Here is a 26,616-nt window from a genome sequence, read left to right as displayed (position 1 = left end):
ATGATGGAGGGCGAGTTAATTGACGAGGATGACGATTTGACAGAAGATGCGGATATTTGTCGTCCGCGCGCGCCGCCAAAACCGGTAGCCAGGGGAAACGACACATGGGTGGGTCGTCACAGCTGTGTGTGTCCTCCAACCGGCCGCTCCACACCCACATACAGCATGTGCGGTGCTCGCCTTCGCTGGAAAAACACTGCACAGCTGCTGGGATTTATACGCTCCCATGACTTCACGAACGCATTGCTGCACGCCGCCAGAGCTCGGGACAACACAACAAAAGCGAACGCGGGAGAAACGGCTAGTTCGCAGTGTAACCACAGAAATCGTACGGAGCAGACAGCGAATCATATCTCCTTCCCATCAGTCGCCGATTTTCCTGTTCGCGTACACAACTCTCCGCAGTCGCGGGCACTAGGTTGTGAGACCGTCTTGCGCGACACATTGCACGACCAGCACGACACCTCCTCGGAGGGACCCCGGTTCACCAGCTATCTCAAGATGCCCGTCCCCGAGTCTTTCCGCTCCGTGTGGAGTACTGAACACATTCCCTCGCTTCACATCTCTGCCAGGCCCGAGAAACTGAAGAAACTGCTAAACGAGAAGGAAATAAGGCGAGATGACAACCACAACATCGAGGTAGGTCACTGGAGAGAGATAGATGCTCAGCTCAGTGGAGCAGTATTTTCTACGTCCATGGTTCGTCAAGCAACCGCAGCTCGCAGCGCAACTGTAGCTGCAGCTGCAGTCAGTGCGGATACCCTACTCTCGGTTCGATACTGAGCTGTGTTATGTAGTCTGCTAGTGAGTGATATTGTCGACTGCTATACGTGTAGGAGGCCCTGTTTATTCTTTACAAGATCCCAATAATTACAATGATGATAATATGCAATGTTGAGTATTCGACGTGAATCAAACTGTTAGGTGTAAGTAGTGTATTTGTCTTTACTCGTGCAAGAACATAAACACTATGATCGACAGCTTGCAAAATCAACGGTATACAATGCGGGTTGAGATGAAGTGGAGAGCACGCACCGACTAAACTTGTCTCCAGCTACAGAATGATTGCATCATTCTGGAATGTACGTGACATCCATTGTTGCTCATAATATCAAGCTTAATTGATTTTCGAGAAAAACGCAGGCTAATGTGTGATAATCCATATCGGTTGATTATACATCATCATGACAGCCAGCTGCCGTTGAGTATACTCTCCACATCCAGTTGCCTGTCCGCGTTCAATCATTTAGCTGGCGTGTGTTTGTTTTGGGCCATGCGACCAATGACTGCAGCCTACGACGGGTTTGAAAAATCGATAGTTTCATTGCTGAAAATGAATTCTTTCGGTTCAAGCATGGAGCTACTATAGAGAGTAGCTCCATGGTTCAAGCGTAATTCATGCAGGCGCATAGACTATACGGAGGCAATATTTCTATACTCTTTATACACAGTTTGGACCCCTTTTCCCGTCTGAGGACCTGTCGCAAGTAGATGCGTGTTGTTTAGGCTAAAAATATACTTGCATGATATTACTGTTTCTTTGTTCGTGCGTCATTCTATTCATTCAATTATCGATCTGTTTTCCCTCAGACTAATGTCATCATTGTCTTCTTTATTGTAGTCCCTATTATAACAGTTGGATCAACTACGTTATAGCACTTCTACCACTTCTTCTTCTCCTCCTCCTCCTCTTCCTCCTCCTTCTACTTCTACCACGAATGTATAATTGATTATTAGTTTGTAGTAGCTCTATGCTTCCACTTTTATGCTACACGTACTGCTGCTGCTACTAGTACTACTACTACTTCTACTAATACTACTATTACTACTACTACTACTACTACTACTACTACTACTACTACTACTACTACAAGCACTACTACTGCTACTACTACAACTACTATTACTACTATAAATGCTTATTCAATTACTGGTATTACTGCTTCTATACTACCATGACTACTGTTGCTAGGTTGTATAGAAGCAACGATTATTACAGCTTCTTGAAATTAAATTACTGATATCCTTGGTACTATACTGAGGTATAGTACCATGGACCCTAGCCATGCTAGTACTATTTTCCCTCCTGTTCTCTTCTACTTTTACTATTGATGATGTAGTTTAAAAAGAGCGCATCTACAGCTGTTGCCACGACAACGGATTGCATCAGTATCCCCGCAGGAGATGTCTTCAGTCAGTTTTTCTTCTTGTCCTTTTCCCCGTGATGAATGGGGACACTGTGTCATGGCTTTGAAGCATTTTGTATCTTTTTTCTTTCTCGATAAACGACGACCACTCGTATGATTAGCCATTCAGGGAGGAGGCGGAGGTCGCCCCCAATCTCCCTGAGCCATCCCTTGCCAAACCACACAACATGCTAATTACAGGAATTTCCCTGATCTTCACACGATCGGAAGTCAATGTGGAATATTGTGGCTTGTGAAATCGCGGATTCATGGTTTAATTCGTAGAGGCTACTAGTATAATGTCCAGGAATCTCTCGTTGGCATTGTGATAGAGTTGGAAGAAAAAACAAGGTAAAGGTACAGGGAATCATGCAAATTCTTGCCAATTTGTCACATTTCACTAGAGGGAAAAAATTATTACCCTCTCGTCCGTCGGTATTTGCTGTCAAACTCGTATCGTTTGAGGTTTGTGGTTTGTAGCGCCTCAGCAAAACAAGAGTGTGTTCTTGTTTTTCCCCGCCAAAATGGTGGTTTCCCTGGTTCCCCCAAGCCGCATCCACGAGTGTTGATGGAACCCTTCCTGTCAGAGTGTAGGGATTTTTGGCGGGACTTCAATGACAATAACAACAAACAAAAAAACGTTATATCGTGTAGACCTATTCAACGCATATTGATTCGAAGGTGACCGTCTGTAAAGACTTGAGCAATCACATCTCAGACAACCACTGCACATGACGGCAGGGCACACAAACGATCAAGCTGAGTAAAAGAAATTTTCACTTTAAAGCCACCGATCATTGTCAGTGTATAGCCTTAAACTTCAAGGGGAGATGCTCAGAGAGAATGAGACACTGTATGTAGTTTAGTTATCAATCTTATGTGCATTCCGTCCTATTTTCAGCACTGGTGCACTATCTAAATGTAACATTTACGGAAACTTCATGACGTCATGGAGCTAACGGGGCCCATGCGTGATAGAGTACGCCAAGTAATTGAATACTGCACTATCTACAATCAGTGTTTAACTTCACTTACTCAGGAAGGAGGAATTAAAGTGTTGTTAAACCATGTGCGTGAAAAACTACACGTGTGCGATTCTTGCTTTGGATTTTTCCACTGACAGTCCATGTAATCTTGGACCTTTCGAAATTGTAATATCGTGAAAGAGGAAGTTAATTTATTTCGAAAAGATATTTAAAGACTTTGATCCTTACCAATCCTGCTTTGTGATCTCAAAGCACTTGAGACGTGAACGTTCCAAGCCGGCCTATATCCTCATAGACTGTGTTTTGATTACTTATGATACGGCGGGCATGAAGCGGTCTGGGGGTGTCTGCTTGATTAGCTTCTTGTCTAATTGTTATTTGCCGAATAGCTTTGACTGGAACTGGCTTCTGTATTTTGGATTACAGTCAAGAGCATTGGTAGCATATCTCGCCCAAGGTTCGTCTTGGCGCGTGTGTCAGATTATGGACCATTATCTCAGTCGACGGCTCTAAGGTTGTCCCATAATAAACACGCTTATCGTTAAAAACCCGACATTTCCAGTGGATCATTTTTTTTTTCTTGATTGCCCCCAGTCATTGATATCATGCATACCTGTAAGCAAATCATAACTCGGCGCTATGACAGCTGCAGACAGTGACTGGCGAGCACGTGGAATAATAAAGAGCGGGCCCTTTTGGGCGACGTGGGAGGTAAGCACTCTCGGGCAATTTTCAGCCCGTTGGGTGCCACGAATGATTTGATTCTGATGAAGGACATGCGCCTATAATGGGGGTTTCGGCATTGATATGCGCATGCTATGATTCCGCAAGACGTAATTTTAGATCGCAGTGACAGTAGCGACTGCAATAGTCTGGTTTGTGTCTTTTTCAGAACCACATATCCATTTATATCACATGAAAATGAAGAGTAGGCCCTACTTATTGCCAATTCTTTAGACAGTGATAAGGGGGGGGGGGGGGGGCTACTGTATAAGTCAATCGTACATGACATGCTTGTTTGTTTTTCTACCACATTCTTATCACATAAACTGATGTATTTGGTGATTTCAGATGAAACCACGCAGACACAAGAACTGTGACATCATTATTGATTTCGATTTCACTTTATTTCATTTTCTTCTTCCACACAACAAAACATAATAATAAAAGATCTCAATTAATCTTGAGTACATATGTATACGAGTTGACCGCACCATCAAAATTAGAGGTAATTATGAGTCAAAAAGCATGTAGGCCTACATAGTAACAGATCAACCTTCTTGCATATTTCATTATCTGTGCTCTGAGGAAAGAAAAAAAAAAACCGAGGAGGCCACTAAAAAGCAGAGCTTAGGCCTATACATTGTGAACAACACATCTGAAGAGGATTAAAAGTATTTTTACACCATGATGTTCGGCTTTTTTGAAGTTCGGCCGTATTTTAATTCGACGTGACATTTTCATTGCTGATAACAGAAAGACAGAGCATTTGAAAACACAGCCATCCAGGGATAGTAGGCCTATATAGTTAAGTATTGTGAGGATGAGGATTGGGCTTTTAACTTTTTGCAAGATACCAAGAAACCACTTATGAAAATTAACAGAGGATACCATTCTAAGAGGAATTCAAAGTTTATTTGATGAAAATCGGTTTTGGAATGGCTGAGACATCCAAAAACAAAGTTTAACAAAAATTAAAACTTTGAATTAAGAGGTTGAGTAAGAGGTTTCTAATTATATCTCACAGAAAAGCCAGTGTAAACCTGAATCCCCATTTCAACTAAAACCGTAATCATCCCCTTAAGAGGACTAAGTGAAAGCCAGGATACTTCTTTTATACACCTTCCTTCATCAAAGTATTTATGAGAGACATGCAGGCTTCGGCTGCACGACCATGGTCGTGTTTACGATGTTTCTTCAATGAAATCCAAACAAAAATGAAGACTGAGTGAGAAGGCATGCGCGGTGCTTGGGTTTGATGCGTTGTTATTTAATGTTCCCGGCGATATAAACAGGAACGTGTAAATCGATGTAAACGTTGATTTAATGGATTGTAAATTGTAAGATAGGCAGTCTGCCAGCAAGGAGGTAAAAAGGTAAAAAAAAAAATGGGGAGAGCTGAATGTGAAACCAAGGAGGTACTAGGCGAAGCTTCGCCTAGTACCTCCTTGGTGAAACTAAGGAGAAAACCCAGTGGACTGTAATGTCAACCACGCGTGGTATGGGGTATTGGAGGGAAGAGGGGTGAGCCCAGGGAGGTGGTATCCACCTCCCTGGTGAGCCCAAGGAGGTATAGCAGGTACGTGTGATGTTCCTTGGTGAGCAGTACTCCTAACTTCCGTACGTGACTCGAGGCTTCTCCTGTTTCTTGGCTTGTTTATAATGCCGTAGCTGCCTGAGCGATGCATGACGGATGTAAACAGTTTTGAAACGCATACATGTGTATAAACATGGAGCTACAGCCCCATCTTGGTATAAACATAACCGTCATTCTAATCTTGTCTGCATTATCGAACTCATGCAACATATACATTAGTTATTTGTAGAATGGTTGTCGCGTCTCGCCAAAAAAAGAAGAAGAAAACAGATGCAGATTTGAAGACCACTGGACTTTTTTTTAAAATTTCTGATTCAGAGCAAACATATCATTTAGACTGCTTTGACAAACAAGTCGGTGCATCACCAAAAGAATATCCTTCTGAAATAGTACTGATTCTGAGAAATTACAAATTACGCATCATACAAGAAGTACTATTGTGCTCCGTATAAATACTGTCAGCTGTCCCATGATGATTTGATTACAAACATGTTGGCGTGAACAGGGATGTACTAGTGTATAGGCGAGCCTAGTACCTTATTTGCGTGATGAAGGAAGTGACTTCCCTTTATTTGAAGGTATTAATACGTTGTGGCTAAGATAAAGCTAGACGTCTTTATACAGTAAACAATAGAAATTCCTGACAAATACGTGATGTGACAAGTATTATGTGTGATGACGGTACATGTATGTAATCACGTTTCACGTCGCTGGCGCGATGATTCATTTAACATTCATAATTACTGCGGGCAAAGTTCAAATGATATGAAAATAAGCATGTGTTTCGATATTTGGCACGTAACATATAGCCACCGTTCCACACCATTTTCTGCAGAGAAGCTGTGAGGTGACCCCGTAACAACTTTAGATATGTAATATGATGACGTTCAGATTCATGTGAGATTGATAACAATCTGCGTGATTGATAGTGAAATCTAATGGGATTTTCTCCTATTTTTATTTTATCTTGAGAGGGGGAATATCTAGAAGGCTGCTTGAAACCGAGATATGATGCTTGTCGCCATGGATACTAATTGACTTATGTTATTCGTAGTGGCGAAGTGTTTACTTTGGCAGTACGTCGGGGTTCACTGCGGGGCATAGCAGGCAGGATTGTACATGATAGTACGAGTATACAAAGAATAGAGATTATGTGATGTAACACCACCCATTACTGCTACTATATCGTATTTTGTATCTCATAATTATCATTATTGATATGGCTTCTATGACTATTTCTGCTACTATACTCTACTACTACCAAAACTACTTTCATTACCATTGCAACAGCAGCAACGTTAAAACTACACGTGTACTGTACTATTGCTGCTATTGCGTCTTCCATCTTTCATTATGTCATTAGCAATAAAACGGAAAATATCCACATACAATAGTAGACGGTAATTTTCCTGCTCTGTTACTGCTTTTTTATACTCTTACTAGTCTTAGATACACAATTGTCATTATTCTCATGCTACTACTACTACAACAGCAAGTAGACATTATCACAACAAAAACGAGTACCGCTAATTTCAATATTAATATGATATACTACTTCAAGCATTGTAAAGTACTTTCCACCATTTTTTCCCTTTTAGCTTCTTGAATACTAGTATGTACTTTGAATATCATGTTTCTCTTAACTTCACCTGGAAATGAAATACGTGATATTAAGATGTACATGAATAAAGTTTTATACTCTGTTTCTGTATTTCTGTGACGCTTTATGGACTGCGAAAGATCGAACAAGAGTGCAGCTGGTCTCACAATTCTCGTACGCGCTTTTGACCAATCAGAATGAATGTCATCATAATACATAGCCTCGTCCGAGTCGCACTAATTGATTACCAACGTTATAATAGTCTCTCTGATTCCACTGGTATTGGCTTCCCGAGTAATTACGTTTAGTCGAATTAGTTTTCAATTAAACATCTGCGACAGCGCGTGATCAAATTGCTTTTCTGCCCCTCCGCCCCCCCCCCCTCCTTCTCGCTCTCTTCCACGTTCGTGTATTTGTCCGTAAATACATGTACTGTTGTAGAGCTACAAGAGAACGAGACTGGAAGAGCTGTTGATCGTTGTGTTTAGGAATAAATTGATGAAGAAAACACATGGTCAACTGACTACAAATTATTTATCTCTTCACTCCCCCCCCCCCCCGTCTCACTTGAGTGTTGTTCATTTATAACATGATGTGGCGAGCCTATTAAAGTATTAGAAACTCTTGTAATAAACAAATAATTCAAGTAAAAGTCCCAGGTAATTTTGAGCTGTCAACTTGAATTCTGCAGAAAGAGAGAGGTGCCCCGCCATGTCGATATATATATAGGCCTATCACCCATGCCATCAATGGTGTTTTCCCCCCGTAAACCGTATAAAGTTCGATGATTTCGATATCAGTAGGCTATAGGCCTATAGATCCTTACTGTGTAGGCCTATCTAGTACAAGTACGTTATATTTACTTTTCTCGCGTTCCTCCATGACGTGTATATAGCGTGTTTGCTTATCCAGGCACCTGTCATAAAAGGCCTAGGTCTCTGCCTAACTCCATGTGGAGTGTTGCTAACGTGAAAAGGCTATAATTGTAAACAGATAAACAACGTGTAATGAAAGCCGTAACTCCCTGGACTATATAACGCGAAGATAAATTGAATTACAAGAATATATTCTGAACGTTATTAACGAGTAGACCCCCCCCCCCCCCGAAAAAAAAAAATTAACGATAACAAAACAACAGCAACAGCAACATACAGAAAACCCGCACAAAAGAACAACCCCAAAACACAGACAACTTCATTTTCATCGCAGTCAGTGTAGGGGATACACACAACAACATCAACAACAAAATAAAAAACAGGACATGGGCAACTGCATGTAGGCCTATACCCCAAAAACTACGGCGAGGAAATCAAATCATGTATACGGAAAGGAATTTATATTTTGCCAAATTCCCATTGACCCCAAACAGAGATCCCAAACACGAGTGTAACGAGATGAAAGAAAGAATCTTTATACACCAAAGGCCAAGGATTTCTGTTTGTGCGAGGGTATGTCCCTTCGGCGTTCATTCACTGAAAATGAGGAAACTTAACAATAAATCTTCGACTGATTACTTCGTAACAGGTGCAGTATTGTGGATATGGCACGAACGGCAGGCCAAGTGTTTTGTTTGGGGCTTTTCCGAGTGGCGACAGTGCGATATTTCCCAATCATTTTCAAAAGCAATCATTTCTGTCGAAAGGCAGTAGCTGCTGCATGGGTTTGGAAACCATAATAACCATTCGTCGATGGATTGTAGAAAAGAAGAACTTTAAAGGGAAGCTGCTCTCCATACTATTCATAATGTCATTGATTGGAATTAGGTGACATCATCAACCCAACCATCTCTGACATGAGGGTACAGGACTTATATGATTCTGAATGGTGTGATCACTGTGTAAAGTAAACTTCTTCTGCAAAGAAGATCAGGGAAAGCGAAACTTTCCTGATCTATACAAAGGCCGAGTGAAGTCATTTCTTTCCTTACATTTACATTGCGGAACGCAATGGTAATGAAAGTGCATGATGAAGACATGATAGAGATGATAACAGTAATAATGATAAGGATATTAATGAAGATAATGATGATGACGATAATGATCATCATCATCATCGTCGTCATCATCATCATCATCATCATCATCATCGTCATCATCATCATCATCATCATCTCCATCATTATCATCATCATAAAATCATATGATTACAATCATAATTCGTCCCATAAGATTTAATAGTCCTATTCCCTGTATCGCTGCCAAAATGTTATTTTCAAATAGCTTTGAATTATTTCTGAACCTTAAATTCGACTCCCTGTCGGGTCGACACATGGGGAACATACGTCGTAAATTGATTCGTCTTTTTCTTTTTTTTTTCTTTTTTTTTGCATGATGTCGCGCACTTCCGCCTAAGGGAGGCGTGCCGAGCTGTCGAGTATTTGACAGACATTAGACTGAGCGATATGAGATTTATGTTATGAATACACTAGAATTGGGCCAATGGTGTTCGCTAGTTTCGATGACTTTTGGAATGAAGGATTTACACCACATTGTGTTCAATTGTTCTCTTTCACGACCCGCTTCGCTTCATGGGTTGTGGCTCTCAGGGAACACATACAAAAACGGGGAAGACAAGTAGGAGATAATACATTTCACGTTCATATGCAAGTCTATTTCCTGATACCAACGCGTGTATTATTATGCCACATAATAAGTCAAGTCCCTTATACATGTATAATGTTTGTGTATAAGTCTGAGCAGCCTCTGACTGCGAAAGGATGATAGTGGTGTGTTGTAATTAACAATTCGTGGATACGTGTTTAGCCTGTTATGTTTTGAAATTTATGAATGACTATATAGGTGACTACAATTAAATCATGATGTATTTTATGTGAAGATGAATGAGAATTTGATGATGTGATCGCCAAAAGAACTAAGGCCAACCCAAAGTACAATTCAAGATTTTTTTTTTTTTTGTCAATCAGATACTTCGACTTTTCGATAATTTTCAAACGTCTTTATCATCATGATCATGATCGTAATCTTTTCTTTTTATCGTCTTGTTCTTCTTCCTTTCATATATTTTTCTGTTTTATTTCTAATTTTCTTCTTTCGCTTTTTGAACCATCTGAATTATGTCTTTTGCAGTGTGCTCGTTTTCTTTTCTTCGTTTAATTTCCCCGGATATATCTGTCCTGAAATCGCGTTGAAACCCAATAGCAGTCACTCTTTTCTCGGTGTTATCCACGCCTCGTCATTATCTCCTGATTAAACGGTCGCTCTCTCTTCACACTCGCTAATAAGTCCCAGCCCTTTACGATCCATTCGCAGCATCATATAGCGTTCTGTTAGGTAAAAGTCGCATCAATATCACTGGCAGCATATGTCTATCTTCGCTCTTCTTTTCCTTCAGACGCCCCTCGATACGTATAGGGCTGGTGATATGATATTTTGAAGATAAGAAAAGCATGTGTATATAGGAAGGCAAGATGGTATATTTTCCCTGTCCATTTCTGAATTCACGTAAACAGTATGAAGAATCTAGTTTGCACTATATATTTACAACGAAATGAGATTTTATAGTCTTAAGAAAAGTCATTATTTCTATTTCCCACTTCTGCGAGAATACTTTATGATTGCATTGTAATTGTTGATGTTGTAGAGAAATCACGCATGGCAGTATAATATTCATTTCTGTCGTCGATGCTGATGGGAATTCTCTCCGATGCTCTACCGAGCTTGCGATACTCTGCCGACGAACCGACGACTTCGTAAAAACAGAAAGGCATTCGTCAGGTCATATGATATGCAAGAAGCCTCAGGAGAAAAACATTGGTGGAATTATACTCTCTGATCTGACGTCACGTCTTGTAGTTTGTGTAGTTTGTGCAGTCTTTCTTCATGACATAGTATTACAGTAACTAAGATAATAAATCCAATAGTGAATATGATATTTTGGTTCAGAGAACGAGTGGAATGACTGTGACGGACAACTTCGTGACGTGTTGTGTGTGTGTGTGTGTGTGTGTGTGTGTGTGTGTGTGTGTGTGAGGGGGTGGGTGGGGTTGAGTTACTTCTTTGCTCGTTGCACCAAGGAGCTTGTGTTTTGAAACTTCTTGGTTGCACCTATCTCGGGAAATCTGATATTACATTGATAAAGTGTAGTGTACGTGTGGCAGAGTAGAAATTGCTGTCTGAAATATCATCGCCTTACTTTGTATTATTTTGATGTGCTAAATTATCTCGTATTGGAGAGGAGGCCACGTTGTTCTCCATCTTTCACTCGATGATAGCTGAAACATTTTGCGCTTTTGTGTTCGGCGATACAGCATGGTCATCCGTTCACTGAAGAATCTTTCCTCGTTACAAAGTATGAGGTATATTTCATATGGCTTCTTTAGCGGCATAGGACGAGCATTGTACGTTTTTCGCCACGGACCATCAGCATTTCTTGCTTATAAATTCCGTCAGGAATGTGTGTGTGTGTGTGGACAAGTTATGGGTCTTTGCTATGATAGATAGCTGTAATCTGAGCTTTGGCATGTAGGCTAATGTTTCGTGTATTGTATATTAACCAGGAACATTGCTGAAATTACACACAATCATGAACTATGATAAATGTGATACACTTGTGTGTAGCTGAACCTCATAAGCAAATGTAGAACAGGGAGATGGATTAATTACCTCTGTAGCAGAACATAGTTATGACCATTCGTTTCGAAATGGGGGGGGGGGGGAGGGGCACCTTCTTTTCGTTTTGCTATCATACAGAGAAATCTGACTCATGACGTATGACTTTGTCATAGTCGCCATGACTTGGGGTGTGGATCTGATTCCCACTGCAAGAGACGACAGAAGCAAGGTCTTCAGGACAAAGATAAAAGATAAACCAACATAGGCAGGCTTATCTCATAGATCGTTTTACAATACCGGCTTGCTCCTTGACAAATCTTTTCTTATTTCATAGAAAGCCAAGGTTTTACACCCGAATGCTGCCACATTATCACGTAGATTCCACCAATGCGCTTTTAAGAATTAAATACAAAACGATCTAGCGCTTTCCTTTGTAATTCTCTCGAACTGCGCCTTCTGCCGTGGCGACTTTGAAACATTGTTGTCGTATTGACAAATACATTCCAGTTGCTAAAAAATAAATACACACACCCATTTGTTTCAATGCACGATGAGCACATTATCGTGACTGCTCTGAACACGAATGTAACATACCAGAACGAGTCCATATTTTTTACGAGTCTATTTCCTTGTCAACAAACGCATTATCGTTGTTGAAGCAGAGAATGAGAGATGATATGCCGTTGGCTCTGTGGTAATGAGCTTTCGTGCTTGGTTCGAGGCAAGCGTCTGTTTCGTTCAATTCAGTCACTCATGGGTCGTGACTGACGGCAATCCTCTGTATTTGATCTACTTGTTACACGATGTACTGATATAATATGGGCCCACAGAATACCATCCTTGTGGTGGAGATATCTCTACACCTGTCTGCCAAGACTAAGCAAAGAACTGAGAGTTCAGTCATCGAATCAGACATGGTCCCATCAACAACACGTCATTATGCTAGAAAAGTAGTTTGCTTGTTTTTTTTTTTTTTTTTTTTTTTTTTTTTTTTTTTTTTTAGAAACAACGACATAGACGGATAAATGTGATATCATGATGGTCCATTGTGACGCAGTGTTATTTGTTATCCATGAAAATTATGCAACATTCATATAGGCGCCCTATACCTATAGCGTAGATTCAATTATGATAACAAGTAAAACAATTTAAAGCGAAAGAGATATGTTCTCTCGCATTATACATGATGGCATGATCTATGGCCTATGTCTGATCAAATCGAGTTGACGTCTGTTAAAGCGTCGGTAATAGTCGCGTGGTTGTCACTTTTTTTTGTGAACTTTTCATCGGAAACAGACTTTCAGACAAGTAAACTTTAATACAATGGTATAATCATGTTAGTATATTCGTAGCACTCGTCTCACATGTAAAGCGCATAATATTTTTATTTCCGTTTTCCTTAAATTATCATATCTGAATCAAATTCATCTGACGTTAATGTCAAAGCAGAGCGATTGCGATTTGTCCACAAGCTTCGCTTTCTAATATATCGGTATACACACAGAGATATATCTATAGTATGGGGATGGTGCGTCAATTTGAGTGCTATTGAATATTTCGTTCAAAGTTCGATTCCATAATTCATATCCCCATTGTATACGTAGCAAGGAGCGCCGCATTCTTTTAGATAACAGATCCACAGACTCCAATTGAATTTATATAAAAGGGGAGGGGAAAAAACCCTGCAAAGTTAAGGTAAATGCCGTGATTCATACGGGATCAAAACAACATGAAGCGACATCCAACAATAGAGTATAGCAGTGGTCTGTCGTGTCTATTTGCAATTCGCTCGAATAGTAACCCCTCGAAAGTAGTCGACCCCCTAACATTTACACCGTCAGTGTCGATATCAAAATGCTTTCGCCTTTTATTTGCCCTCCCTCCCTTGTAGCCTTCGTGCAATTCGGTCTCCATGGTGATCGGCTCCTCAAACGGTGTCATTCCGTTCACCGACAATTTGTCAAACTTAACTTTGGACGGCCACTGCCACTGCAGCTGGAGAGTATTACTATATCAGCCTTTAGCTGGACCTTGCCAGGGAAGCTATATAAGGATATATGTGGCACATATTGTACCCTGTATGTTTGCTGATGAAGAAAAAATATCCAAGAATGTACATGTATGTTTTTGGGTGTGTATTAATTTTCTTTGAGTGTTCTTTGAAGTGTTTGTGTGGGCACTTCAAATAGAGGCTTCCATTTCCTGCATGCCATGCATGCCTACTGGGTACAGATATAGAAAGCCGTTTGAGAGACCCTTTACATTCTCTGACTCGTAATTATTCATTCATGTCCCCGATTATTCTTCACCCCGGAGTTTCACTTATTTGATTGGACTATACTAATTATCAGGATGCCTCGGGCGGAGAAGTAAAAATGATGACAAGATCATATTTTAATTTCTTGTGTTTGTCAGGACATGGGCCTATAGTTAGGTCCTACATAAAAGCGATGTTAAAAAAATCGGGATCCAGCAGAATGTGGTTAGAAATTCTTCTCAACGGACTAATTTATTCCAGATAGTCGGAATAACACAAAATCTTCCAGCTCTATAGCATGTAAAAGATAGAAAAAAAAAACCCTCAACAAACAATGGGATGAATTTGAAGAAAGACTTTCAATAAGGTTACCAGCCATATCTGTCATCTATGTGGCTGGATGATATTGTGATGATACCTTTCAACATGGCTTCAGAACAAGCATTTATAGAGACAGAAAAGAAAGGTCGACATAAAGTGAGAAGACAAGGTAATTTCATAGTTTAACTTTTCATTATACTCTTATGGACAGAATATTATATTAGGTGACATGATAATGACTCGCCCTACCAGCCCCCATACTGGTATCCGACTGCGACGTCCTTCTTTCTACCCCCACGGCAAGGCTGTAAAGACCCTCTGCAGCATCCTCTCTATGAACCTCTTAAAGGGATCGTATAGTTTTGGTTGAGACATTATTTCAGGTTTCTTACATTTTTTGGTGAGATAATGAGAAATCTCTTATGAAATATGAAAGAGCATGTATTTCTATGAGGAATTCAACGTTTATTTGATGAAAATCAGTTTTGAAATGGCTGAGATATCCAAAAAAAAAAATGGCGATTCTAATAAAGTGTGGGACTCACACTTTATTACGATCGCTTTGTTCTACTTTGTTTTTGGATGTTTCAGCCATTCCAAACCCGATTTTCATCAAATAAACTCTGAATTCCTCTTAAAATGGTATGCTCTGTACTATATCATAAGTGATTTCTTGGCATCTCTCAAAAAGTTAAAAGCCCAATTCTCATCTCCACCAATACTGTACCACCCCTTTAAACCGCTTTTGCAAGGAATCAGTCTTCGAAGTTCATTCTTCTTCAGTTCGAACCTTTGTTTGATGAAAGGAAGGCAGGAAAGGACAGGAAGAAAAAGAAGTTCGTGCGAATGTATAGAGAGAAAGTAAACAACCATATTCATGCTTAACATTCTTCCCTAAGCGGAACTCAAACCTCAAGAGCCGTGATGTGGCTGGCAAAGTACGTATTGTTGTGAGAATCCCTGACGCCTTTATGCTATGGACTGGAAACCATGCGATCATGGATGATTAGACGGCTTTTTGGATGGGGTCGTCCAGGCAAGGTGAAATCACGGAGCCACACATTGCTCCATGGTTAAATGTTTGGTATGTAAATTCAATGTGGTCGCGGTCTAATCGTTACGAATAGAAGCAGGGGGGGGGGGGGAGATGAGGTGGCCTTTTCGGCTTCACATGTTTTTTTAAGCTACCACTACGAATAAAGTGAACATAAACTGACTTAGACTTCACGCTCAGACCCGAATCAACATTGTTTGCAAATGACAGCGCTACGTAACTAATGAATGTCTTTTAAGAGGAGGGCCATACAGATCTATTCTAGTATTTTCTTCTCTCTCTTTTTTTTATATAATTTTTTTGAGATGTGCAATCTCGATTGATAGAAACAACATTTGTTGCTTAGTCATGCTTCTGATGATTTTGCAGACAACTATACAGCAGGTTCCGAAGATTTTGGTAGGTGTTTTAAAACTCCGTTATGTTATCCATAGGCGTGGCTTATTACACCCGTGACACCCTGTTCCTTATGCTGTGTGCAAACTCCTGCTGGTTCGTATAAAGTTCTTTGTGGGTCCGGCCTCCCCAGTTGTTTCGGGTAAATAATCCGTTTGTAGAGTTTTAATACAATGTATACTGTCACGTGATTAAGAATGGACAGACAGCGCACAAATCGCCACCTCTTCACCAAAACAAGAGTTGACCGGTTGGTGTCTACGCCTCGGTCACCCGGTCTTGTCTACCGAATTGGGTCACAAACCCAACGTTGGTAGGGCGTTACCTTCCTTGCCCTTTGCTCCCTATCCTACTCTAACTTCCTGGTGGAAATTTGCATCTCAGGAGACGTCATTTCGTGGATGTGATTGCTCAGACCATGGAGCTATAGTCGCTCCATGCTCAAACCAAGGAGGTACATCTTTGGGCAGAGAAACACTTGTGTATAGTTTAGGAAATAGAGAAAAGTATATTGCAAATAAAGTTCCTGTTATCTATGTAGCTTGTCTGTTTCATTTTTTGATGCTATTTCGGCATGAAAGAAGACTTCACGATATTTTGGAAGGCGAAGTTTGTGTTAAAGAAATCGCCTGCGTGGTAACAGGGCCGTTGGATATCATGCTGTATTATGACTGTTGAATTTATAAAGTGAGGTTAAAAGAAAAGAAAAGAAAAGAAAAGAAACGACAAGAAAAGAAAAGAAAAGCCTCTCTCGTGGCATGACATGCCTATTACTTTCTCACTAATGCAATATACAACTGCTAACCGTATTTCATTCTCATGCCACCACTGGCACCCCGCCCTTTCTCCTCTATTGCTTCCATTCCTACAGCTGCATAATTTCCATGTTCCATAGAAAATAATGTGCAGTTATCATGATCACTATAGTTACGGAGAACCAGAACCCAGATGATTAAAGTTCGTCTGAAAAGGAACTCAATGCAGGGCCTATTTGCACTTCAGGTTACACTAATTTTGTTTTATGTCATTTTTCTATCATCTGTGTGAATGGTTATATAGTTTCTATCCCGAAGGTTCGTTATTCCGAAAATGCATTATTCTGAAGGTTCGTTTATCCGAAAAAAAAATAAGGTTCATTATTCCGAAGGGTAATTACTCCGAAAGTGGAATTAGGTTTGTTCATTCCCATGGTGCGTTAATCCGAAAATGAAATAAGGTTCGTTTATTCCCAAGGTTCGTTAATCCAACAACGAAATGAAATTCGCAATTCCAAAGGTTCTTGTCTATATGCATCTCCTTTTCGTTCTCAGATTATCGAACCTTATTTCATTTTCGGATTAGCGAACCTTCCGAATAACGAAACTTATGTTATCATTTTCGGATTAACGAACCTTTGGAATAATGCCACTAATGTTCGGATTAAGGAACCCTATTTCATTTTGGATTAATGCACATCATAGGTGTAGGGATGTTGTGTATTTCAGAGCAACAACCTTCGGAGTGACGAACCTTATTTCATTTTTGGATTAACGAACCTTCGGAATAACAAACATCACCCGTTTGAGTATTATACCCTAGAGAGCTCACATGAATGAAGGGAAAGGAAAGGTAAGGAGAAGAGAAGAGTTTACAATATTTTGATCTTCCGACCGTCGAAAGAAAGTGGATGTTTTTTACTGTTTTTTTGATTTGAATCACCTGACATAGCAAGTAATCAGTAGTGCGTTTCCTCAGTGAAGAGAGAAATGGGCCATATCCGATGAAAACACTGAATTTAAAAACCGCCCTGCTAAATATATCCCGCGTAGCTCCCCGCGGGAAATCGGTCTGATCTTTCACCAGCTCCCGTCGTCAAAAACATACCGTTTCCGACTCTCTCTTCCTTGGCTGAATCACGGTCACAAACGACTCGGCGAGCTCAATCGTCTGTGCATGGGATGCGAGAATCACCGAGTGTCGTCCCGATGATAGTCGTAATCTCGACTGATGCCTTTTGAAAAATGAATGATCTATCAAGGCCATGCGTCTTTCCACCTGCTCTCGGCTTTATGTTTGTTTCTTCGTTTGTGTATCTGTGTCGCTGTCTCTGTCTCTCTCTTATTCTTTCTGCATATGATGTTAACTTAACTTAAACTTAAAGCCGTAATTCGTACAGTCATTCTCTCTCATTTAGCTTTCACTTCGATTTGGGATTATTTAGAATCAAAAGATAACACTCAATATATCGACTATGTTATTTCCATCTCTACGTTCTCTTCCCCGTCCACTTGCATGTCGCCGACTTCAAATAAGTTCGTTGTGTCTTGATCGCTGAAGATTTTGATGAGACATGACAGGCCTATATGCACACAAGAGGCCGGCCATGGGCCATGACTGTCCGACATCGTCGTGTAGTAGTAGCCAGACTCACGCGGCTAAATAGACATGGCGTGTCCTTGAGAGTTAATTCGATTTCCACATCGTCTACGCTGTCATTTTCTTCACTGCTTCTCGTCTCCACCACCTGGAAAGTATTGTAGAGCCATGACCGTTTACTGACTCCGTATTTCTTCCCCTGTGTGATGATGAGGATGATGCAGATCACTCACACAAGGAGCATCATCAATATCAGCATCCAGATGATTTTGTGTTGGACTTTTGCATTTGAACAACTATATCAATCGGTTATACAGTTGCAGTGGGGACAGAGTTTCAGAATCCGTGTTGATTGGAATAGGAATGTTTTCAAAATTCATAACAAATCACAGTGAGCGAGGGTGATGATTTCGCATCTTCACATAAGAATGCATGATTGAGTGCTCAAGGAAACAGAACAAAAGAACAAAACATGCATACATTGTATGTATGAATTCTTCACAGGTGAACCTGTTCAAAAAGTGGAATTGTGATATGACTCCTATGTCATCATCTCCTATGCCATCATCCTAATATGTTTTGGCTGTTTCAGAGTATTGGTTGATCTGCTCAAGGACCACAATAAGTTTTTACAAAATTGATTTTTGTGCTACATGATGTGAAATCATATACATCGTCTCGAACGCCCCTTTAACTTCTTTAACAACCACTAAAAGTTATCAGTGGAGTTATAATCTCGATGAAGAACTCCATTCTCAAATTAAGTCAGCATGGATAACGCCTATCAGTCCTGCTGTACTTACTTGGTGAATAGGGGTGATTCCCGATTGCCGTGATCACTTTTATGACATGAGTAGACAGAATTTGATATAGCAAGGGTATATCAACTATAATATTATGTCATATAAACCTCTAAAATGTATGAGAACTTCAATAAGTGCACACAGTGTCGCTGCAGGGTAACAATTATCCCCGACATTTTCAAATGTTGTAAGAGGATATGTTTCAGGGATTATGGGGCTTTGAAGTGGAGGTATATCAAACAAATAATGTCCTGATCTATACTGAAGATTCCCCTGTGTAAATAAAGGAAATAACATGTTTTTTTCTAGCCACACATGTAAATGGAATGACCGATCAAAGATTATTATCACGTTAACAGTGTTTGTTTGTTTGTTTTTTTCCGGGGGGGGGGGCAAATTCTATGGACACGTTGCGTGATATGTCAATGCTGATGTACGATGAAATAGATGAACAAATCACTAATGAAATCAACAGAGTAATCAGTAATCAGGGCAACATTGAAAGCTTTTTCTCTAGGCTTCATACCCAGTCGTCTCTATACATACTTTACAGAGGGATGGACATTAATTTGTGGTCAAATTAAACCAAACCACAGAAGCTTTATGGACAGCATCATGAGCATGTACTCGGAGATCAGGTCATGTTTGACTCACGCCTTGCAGCGTGCAGACCATCTGTTGGAGAGGTCAAGTTAGGGTGTAATAAAGGCGAGAGTGGCTTCAAATGCCTTCGCCCATGAGGCTGAAATACATTTAAAGTGCAATATCCTGTTCGGAGGACTTTAAGGATTTGATGGATGTTAATACGTTTCCCCCGTGGGCGAGGCTATTTTACCCCCGCGGATGGCGAGTTGAGATAGGGCGAGAAAGGATGCAGGCAACACTCTTTTAGGGGTTTACGAGGGAGTCCAGAACAGACACTGAACATTGATACTCGGCACGGAGTATGAACTGAACTCAGTTGAACTGAACTGAACTGGGGGGGGGGGGGGGTCATCAAATTAGTCAGCGCTGACAAGTTGTCAGTCTCTGATAATAACCATAGTAACAGTCAGTGACCAGAGCATCTTAGCTAATCAAAACCAAGGATTTTGCTGAAATCGTCAGAGACTGACAACTTGTCAGCGCTGACTAACTTGACGAAACACCCCCAGAACTGAACTCAGTGATTCTCAGCAACAACGAACAGCCTTGCTGTATGTGTATATTGTGTTTATGTCTGTCTGTCTGTCTGTTTGTCTGCTTCTTGGTGGTGGGTAAGTACAATGATGACGAGAGCCGGCAAGAATGATCAGAATGGTAAAGGGATGAGTGGGGTGGGAATATCATACCGGTAGTTTCTTTGGTTAGGAGACCCCGGCAAACAAGACGAGTTATTTGCTTGTTGTTCTGTCATCTTGTTTCGATCTCATGTCGTCAGTGTTGGCATTACTGTCTTTATAATGCCCTTTCTGTCCGTGTAAAAGCAAACAAACCAAACATCATCATCAACAACAACACTACTATATTATTGATAGTAAATACGCTGGAACAAGGAGTCATCGGAGAACATTGGCGCGGGGGGGGGGGGGGTCCTTGGGCTTACACAACAATCCATTTACCCCCTGCCTGTGGAAACAATCCGAAAGTGAACATGGGGATACGATACGACTTTTAGTGCGTCACTCCTGGAGAATTTGATGCGACGTCAAAAGTTCTTTACGAAAAGTTTGTCGAGAAGATTTTCCATTCCCCAAACCTTTGCAACAACCGGCCAGAATGCAATACGCACTTTCCGACGGCAGTGCCATGACCCCGTGACCTTTGCGTGAGGGGGCTTCCCCGAGTGATATCATTACACACCGGTGCACGAGGAAACCTCAAGAGAATTCAGAGCTCCGCCTTCCTTTCACCATAACTGACAGGTACAAGTCGGCTATCCAATTTCATGCTTGATTAGCTAACTCCATTTAGGCGCGATTATATTGTACTCTGCATTTTGTGTAGACCTTCCATCATTCACTGATGTTGCAGCTCTAAAGATGAAAAATGGTAATTATTATGAAGTTGATAGTGTAATTATTTCATTCACACTCTAATTTCCACACAAACAATGACGCTTATTTAGATTTACGCTAGCAGTTGGCACGATACCTCGCCATTCTTCCACAAACTCAGCCCCCCAACTCCCCCAATCGCTCACTACTGTATTCGACAGCTCGATAACGTCAGACAACTAACTGTAGCTTTGCCATTGATTTGATTTTCTAGCGTTCTTCTCCTGCAGTACGATTTCAAATACAATTTCCCTTCGCATTGAGCTAGTTACATCTATATATAGCGGCCTGCATTATGATAACGGTTTACCCCGGGTCGTTGAACGAACGCGTATTCTGAAGAAGCCCGAATTTAGTGTACGATTGAATGAGGGTCGAGTGCATGCAGATCGTTGGTGATTAGATTTCAATTCGTGTTATTATCATCCCCGTGCTAGCCCATCATACTTGATTTTATCATTTTCTCAAAGTGCTCTCAACTCCAACATGAAATTCAGAGGTTCCATATATAGTGAGTATTGTGGGGGGGGGGGGGGGGCTGGCGTCTGTGCATTGTGTGTGTTTAAGGTATGTTAAACAGAGAGATGATGTTCCATAGTTTGCTGTAGAGGTTGGGAGAAAAAAAAATGAGGTAATCTTGACCGTCTTGTAGCTTATTGTGTTCCGTCCGCCAATGAAATAAACCTCGTCTCAAGTCTAAATACAGATATTTTGTCATCATGCAAAGAAGTTAGATTTACACGTCAGGTCCTATCAAAACTCTCCAGCGGGCTGATTGACTACATTGATTAGGGCCGCTATAACATGACCGGGGAGTTTTGTCAGCTTGCCTCAGGGAACCATATCGCATGGCCAGAGCAGAAACGTCTGGAGTGCTTGCCCAAAACTGGCCAAACTCGCTGTGTTGCGAGAGTTTGAACATGCAGGGAAGTGAGCAGAACCTCCATGGAACAGGGAGGTAGGTCCTGACACTCTTGCAGCGGGGACTGCTGATGTGTGCCCTGCTTGATAACAACTTTGCTGAAACAGAGGAAATTCCGATCATGATCTCGTCCAATATAGGGTTTTCAGGATCTTGATACTTCGAGAAAGACGATCAAAAACGTTATAGGTCTTGTTATAGAAAATGACGTGCAATCATTTTCAGATGACGTTTATTATATGCTTTATCAGTGATGTTGGATATAAAGACTGTTTTTTTCTTTGCAACCAAAAAGTTTTATTGAGTGAGGATTCATGGTTTGAGGAAAAGTTTCATTGATAGACGTAAAACAAACAAACAAACAAACAAACAAACAAACAAACAAACAAACAAACAAACAAACAAACAAACAAACAAACAAACAAACAAACAACTGAAAAGAGATCAGGGCAAGTAACATAAGACCCGAAGAAGCGATGTTGGCATCTACACAAACCACCATGGAGGTGAACTCCTTTATTACATACACTACACGCGCTCCCCTATATGCCACAACGCATACGTATCGTGTATTTTCCTCTTCGGTTCATTACAGTGTAGGCCCTATGCAATGTGACTATTATAATAAATGTCCCGTGGGTCGACGATCAGGGCTGATGTTAATGAGGTTTGATTACTTTACCGAAGTACTTGTACCTGGAAAGCCCTTTAGGCTGTAGCCAGTGCAGTTCATCGCTCAAGTTTAATAGAGCGAGTGCAGCACACAAGTGTTTGTTGGGATGCCCTATTTGCCGCTATCTCCATCATAAAAACCATGCCATGGTATTCTACATCATTTCAGTGAGGCTAGTGTTTTACCAAGAAGGATACCAACTACAATGTACCTCCTTAGTTTTACTACCTCTCTCTTCCTCGTGTGTCTAACACTTACTAAGATCTGCATACAGTGTAGGTTGTAGGCCTATATTTGGCAATGGAAGTTTATTATAGTCAAGTTGATATGTCTACAATGTTGTGAAAGATGAAATCCCTCACAGTTTTGTAGGTAAAAGAGTGAAATTACATGGACGGAGACAAATAATACACTGTGACAGCTAGCTCTATCCACTATAATCTTCTCTTCACTCCATCACTTTATTATGAGTGATGTTCACTATTCCGAAGGTTCGTTAATCCGAAAATCAAAAGAAGGTTGCATCCTAACGAACCTTCGGAATTACGAACCTTTATACACTGTACCTTCTTTACTATTTCATTTTTTGATATTAAGGGAACTCCATGAATGAATAATCTCATTTCATTTTAGGATTAACGAACCACCGAAATAGATTACCTTACTTCACTTTCGGATTACTCGTAACAAACCTTCGAATTAAAGAACCTTCCTTCATTTTGCGAAATAACGAATCTCCGGAATAACGAGCTGTAACCACAAATGTTGGGACAGGAGATTTGTAATAATCATACTCCATGCAAAAGAATAATTAAGACAAGAACGATCGAACCAGTACAGGAAAAATTTTAAAGGGAAGGTATAGATGCAGTTCAGGGAAAGTCTGCCAGAAGTTCTCGTCAATAAGCCAGTTCGTAATTAGCACATGTGCACGTTGGTACAAACAACCTTTCTATTTTGTCAGTTGGTTAGGCACTTCACTCATATTCAAAGCAACACAATGCGTTGGGTTAAGTTTGTCTGGCGTAACAATTCATGGAATTCATGTTAAAAAAAAAAAAAAAAAAAAAAAAAGATCTGGCAACGCTAGACCAGGTGACCAGAATGTCCGTCAAACAACCCTCGGGGGGAAGCATCCATTTCTTTGTTTTGAACTGAATGCGTTAATTGGTATTGCCAAATACCAGGTTTGCAGTCAGGTGGATGTAATGGCAAGTATCATGAACAAGGATTGCGTGAATAATCATTATAATATGACAGATGCTTATCTCCGTGAATTTAAAAAACCATCATGCGTTTTGGTACAAATGACCTTTTTCTGCTCATGCGCAAAGTAGAACTACGAACTGGCTTATTCTGCTCCTCGACTGACTTGATGAGAGCTTCAAATTCTGGCCTTGTCGTCCTGCTCACTGACCCAAAGACTGCTTTGACACATTCCGTTCAAAGGCTATGATCCCGCAGAGTACTTGGCCGTTGGCATTGCAGAAATTTGGTCCGTCGAAATTTGACCTTCTCGAACAGAACAGAACGGGAAAAAAAACTGTCAGCAGTTATTTCAAGCGCAAAGAGGTCATTCTCTCGTCACTCCGATGGACACAGACAGTGTGCATAATTATTGATATTGTGGAGCTACATTTCACAAAAAATTCCGCAGATTCTTTCGTCAATTCGTCATTGAGCGTTTTTTTTTCCGACCCCATTCCCTCCAGTTGTTGCCTCTGCGCTCTTTTCAAAAGTGTCACGAAATGTACACGATGGAAACCCACAATCGAAACCTTGTCCGGAGTTGACATAACACACGCCCACGATCTCACACGTCCTTGTGTTGTGTGTATGTATTTCAATCTTTGTTCGTCTGGCTACTGTCTCTTTAGTTCCCGTCTGTTTGTCCCAGTGCAGGTATTTATAGAAATTAGATAAAATAAAGATGTGTATAATGCCCAGGTTTGATTGTCGCTCCGCGTCTGTGCATCAGAAAAAAAAGTACGCATGTTAGTGACTAAATGAATGGATAAAAAATAAAAATTAATGTATATATATATATATATATATATATATATATATATATGTATATAAATTAGATAATAGAAATTAATGTATATATATATATATTATATAGGGCCTATAGTGTGTGTATGCTTGTGGACGTGTGTGGTGATATGTTCTCTTCATTTTCATGAAGACAATCTATATCAAACGTGCATGGAAATCCCGTGTTTAAGATAATGCACCTAAGCCACATATTCACGATACCTAGCACTTTTCCTTTTATGAAGATAGCTAATGACTGGTTTACAATCAAGACTATATTCTATGATGCATATATTGAAATGATAAATGGATTGCGTGACTATCGATTAGACTGTCGGGATATCAGCATAGGGTCCTACAGGTATATTTTCGCCCACGTCCTCTGTTTACCCGGCACAGTCAAGTCATTAAACACACACACAGTCATTTCCAGCCTCGCTGTTCCCTTTCACTCATTTACCTTCGTTGGCATTAACTTTCAAGCTGTGCGCAAAACATCGTTTTATACAGGTCGACGTACCTTGCTTCTGGCTCAAAGTCCAATGTCGGGTGCAGGAGAGTACTCTCATTCTGCCAATTTGTATTAATGACACTCGCGCTGTAATTTCACATTCTCAGACAAGGCATGGTTAACTTACTGTCTTTATTTGGCAACGATTCCGAATTGCTCCTATATTTCCTCCTCGCCACATTCACCCACGTCTTTTAGTCAGTACGTTTCTTTTTCGCTCCTCTGTTATGATACTATATTTGTCTTTTCCTCCCCAATTCTTGAGGCGACTCTTTATACTTGTACAAGCCCCTCAAGGCTGAAGTTGACTAGAAGTGCGATCGACAGTGTTTTGACTATGTAGGATCGGTGATAAATAAATTGGTTTCTAACAAATGAAATGTGTGAAGACTGGGTGTGATGTAGGCTGCCTTTCGTGAGTCAGTGGATGGAAATAAAACTTGGAAGTTTTCATTTGTATTCAAACTGGAAATAGATGCAGGAGGTCTTCGTATGTTTGGTGATACTTTACACCCAATTTGAACTGTTCCTTATGGTACAATTTATATTCTATTTGACATTGTTGCATATTTTCCCTATACATTTTCTTTATACAACCATACCCAATAATCTGTATTAATTCGTTGGAACAATGAGTTTTAACATGATTATCGTCAAATTTTGTTATACATCGTAATGAAAACGGAATGCAGAAATAAACTGAACTGAACTGAGCATAAGGCTAGCCTTAATTTGGCACTGTGCTGGAAGCTGAGGAGAACGCTTTATGTTACGACTTGATTCCGTCAAGTCGTTAAGTGTTGTACTAATTTTCTCCTGAAATGAACTTTTTTTTTTCATCTTTTAGATTGGACATTTAAAATATGACGTTCGGCAAGATAAGCAACAAACAAGTCAGGATTTGTGTTGTTATGCTTGCTATGCGTTTTGTTTATCCTGGTCTTTCTGATATATGATGTGTCAGTGTAACGGATTGATTTCTCTATAGTTATAGCTATACGAGACGAGCGTTATGTTACATATATATCTGTAATCAATATGCTGCCGTTTGGTCACCAGAATTGTATCGTTTGTTTCTTTGCTGTAGGAGGTGAGTGAGTCGGAGGTACCTCTCAGCCGAATCTACGCTTCAGAGAAGAACGGCAATGGTGTCCACCTGGAGAATGAACAGCTCCCTCAACGGTCCCCGCCTACCAACATCGAATATTCGGAGTCCGTGTCCCTCGTACGCGTGCCCGCGCACCAGGAGTACCGCTACGGCGTGCACTGCGAAATCGACAACTCTCGCCGCTACAGGGACGAAGTCAGACTCGTACCGGGCCAGACCAATCCCGGCCGGTACTACTCCACGATGACCCAGTGTTTCATCAACAGCAAGTACCGCCGCTACCGGGAAACGGTTTTCATCCGACTCAACGCCCCCAGCTCCAAGCAGTACTCCACATCGGTCTTCGTCTTCCCCCAGTCGGTCCGAGAGACGTACGTCAGCAGCGTGGAGCACACCGCCGAAGAGACGATAAAGTGGTACAAGGTCGGCGTCAACATGGAGGCCAGAGACTATGTGTCCGTCAAATTTGTGCAGATTGAATGAATC

General features: G+C 40.7%; 1 protein-coding gene across 1 annotated transcript; it reads left to right on the top strand.

The window, feature by feature from the left end:
• On the top strand, positions 1-26,616 carry LOC140227007 (uncharacterized). Its single transcript, XM_072307439.1, has 2 exons — positions 1-639; positions 26,110-26,616. Exons 1-2 carry the CDS (start codon positions 1-3, stop codon positions 26,611-26,613), a joined length of 1,143 nt encoding a protein of 380 aa, XP_072163540.1. The 3' UTR covers positions 26,614-26,616.

The sequence above is a fragment of the Diadema setosum genome, chromosome 4 (genome assembly GCF_964275005.1).
Source record: "Diadema setosum chromosome 4, eeDiaSeto1, whole genome shotgun sequence".
Taxonomy (NCBI): Eukaryota; Metazoa; Echinodermata; class Echinoidea; order Diadematoida; family Diadematidae; genus Diadema; species Diadema setosum.
This window is presented reverse-complemented; position numbering and strand designations above follow the sequence as displayed.

Excerpts from the sequence above, each read along its gene's own strand:
- LOC140227007 (XM_072307439.1), top strand. The coding sequence starts at position 1 with ATGATGGAGGGCGAGTTAATTGACGAGGATGACGATTTGACAGAAGAT. Across the intron at positions 640-26,109 it reads ATGACAACCACAACATCGAG|GAGGTGAGTGAGTCGGAGGT; the intron begins GTAGGTCACTGG and ends TCTTTGCTGTAG.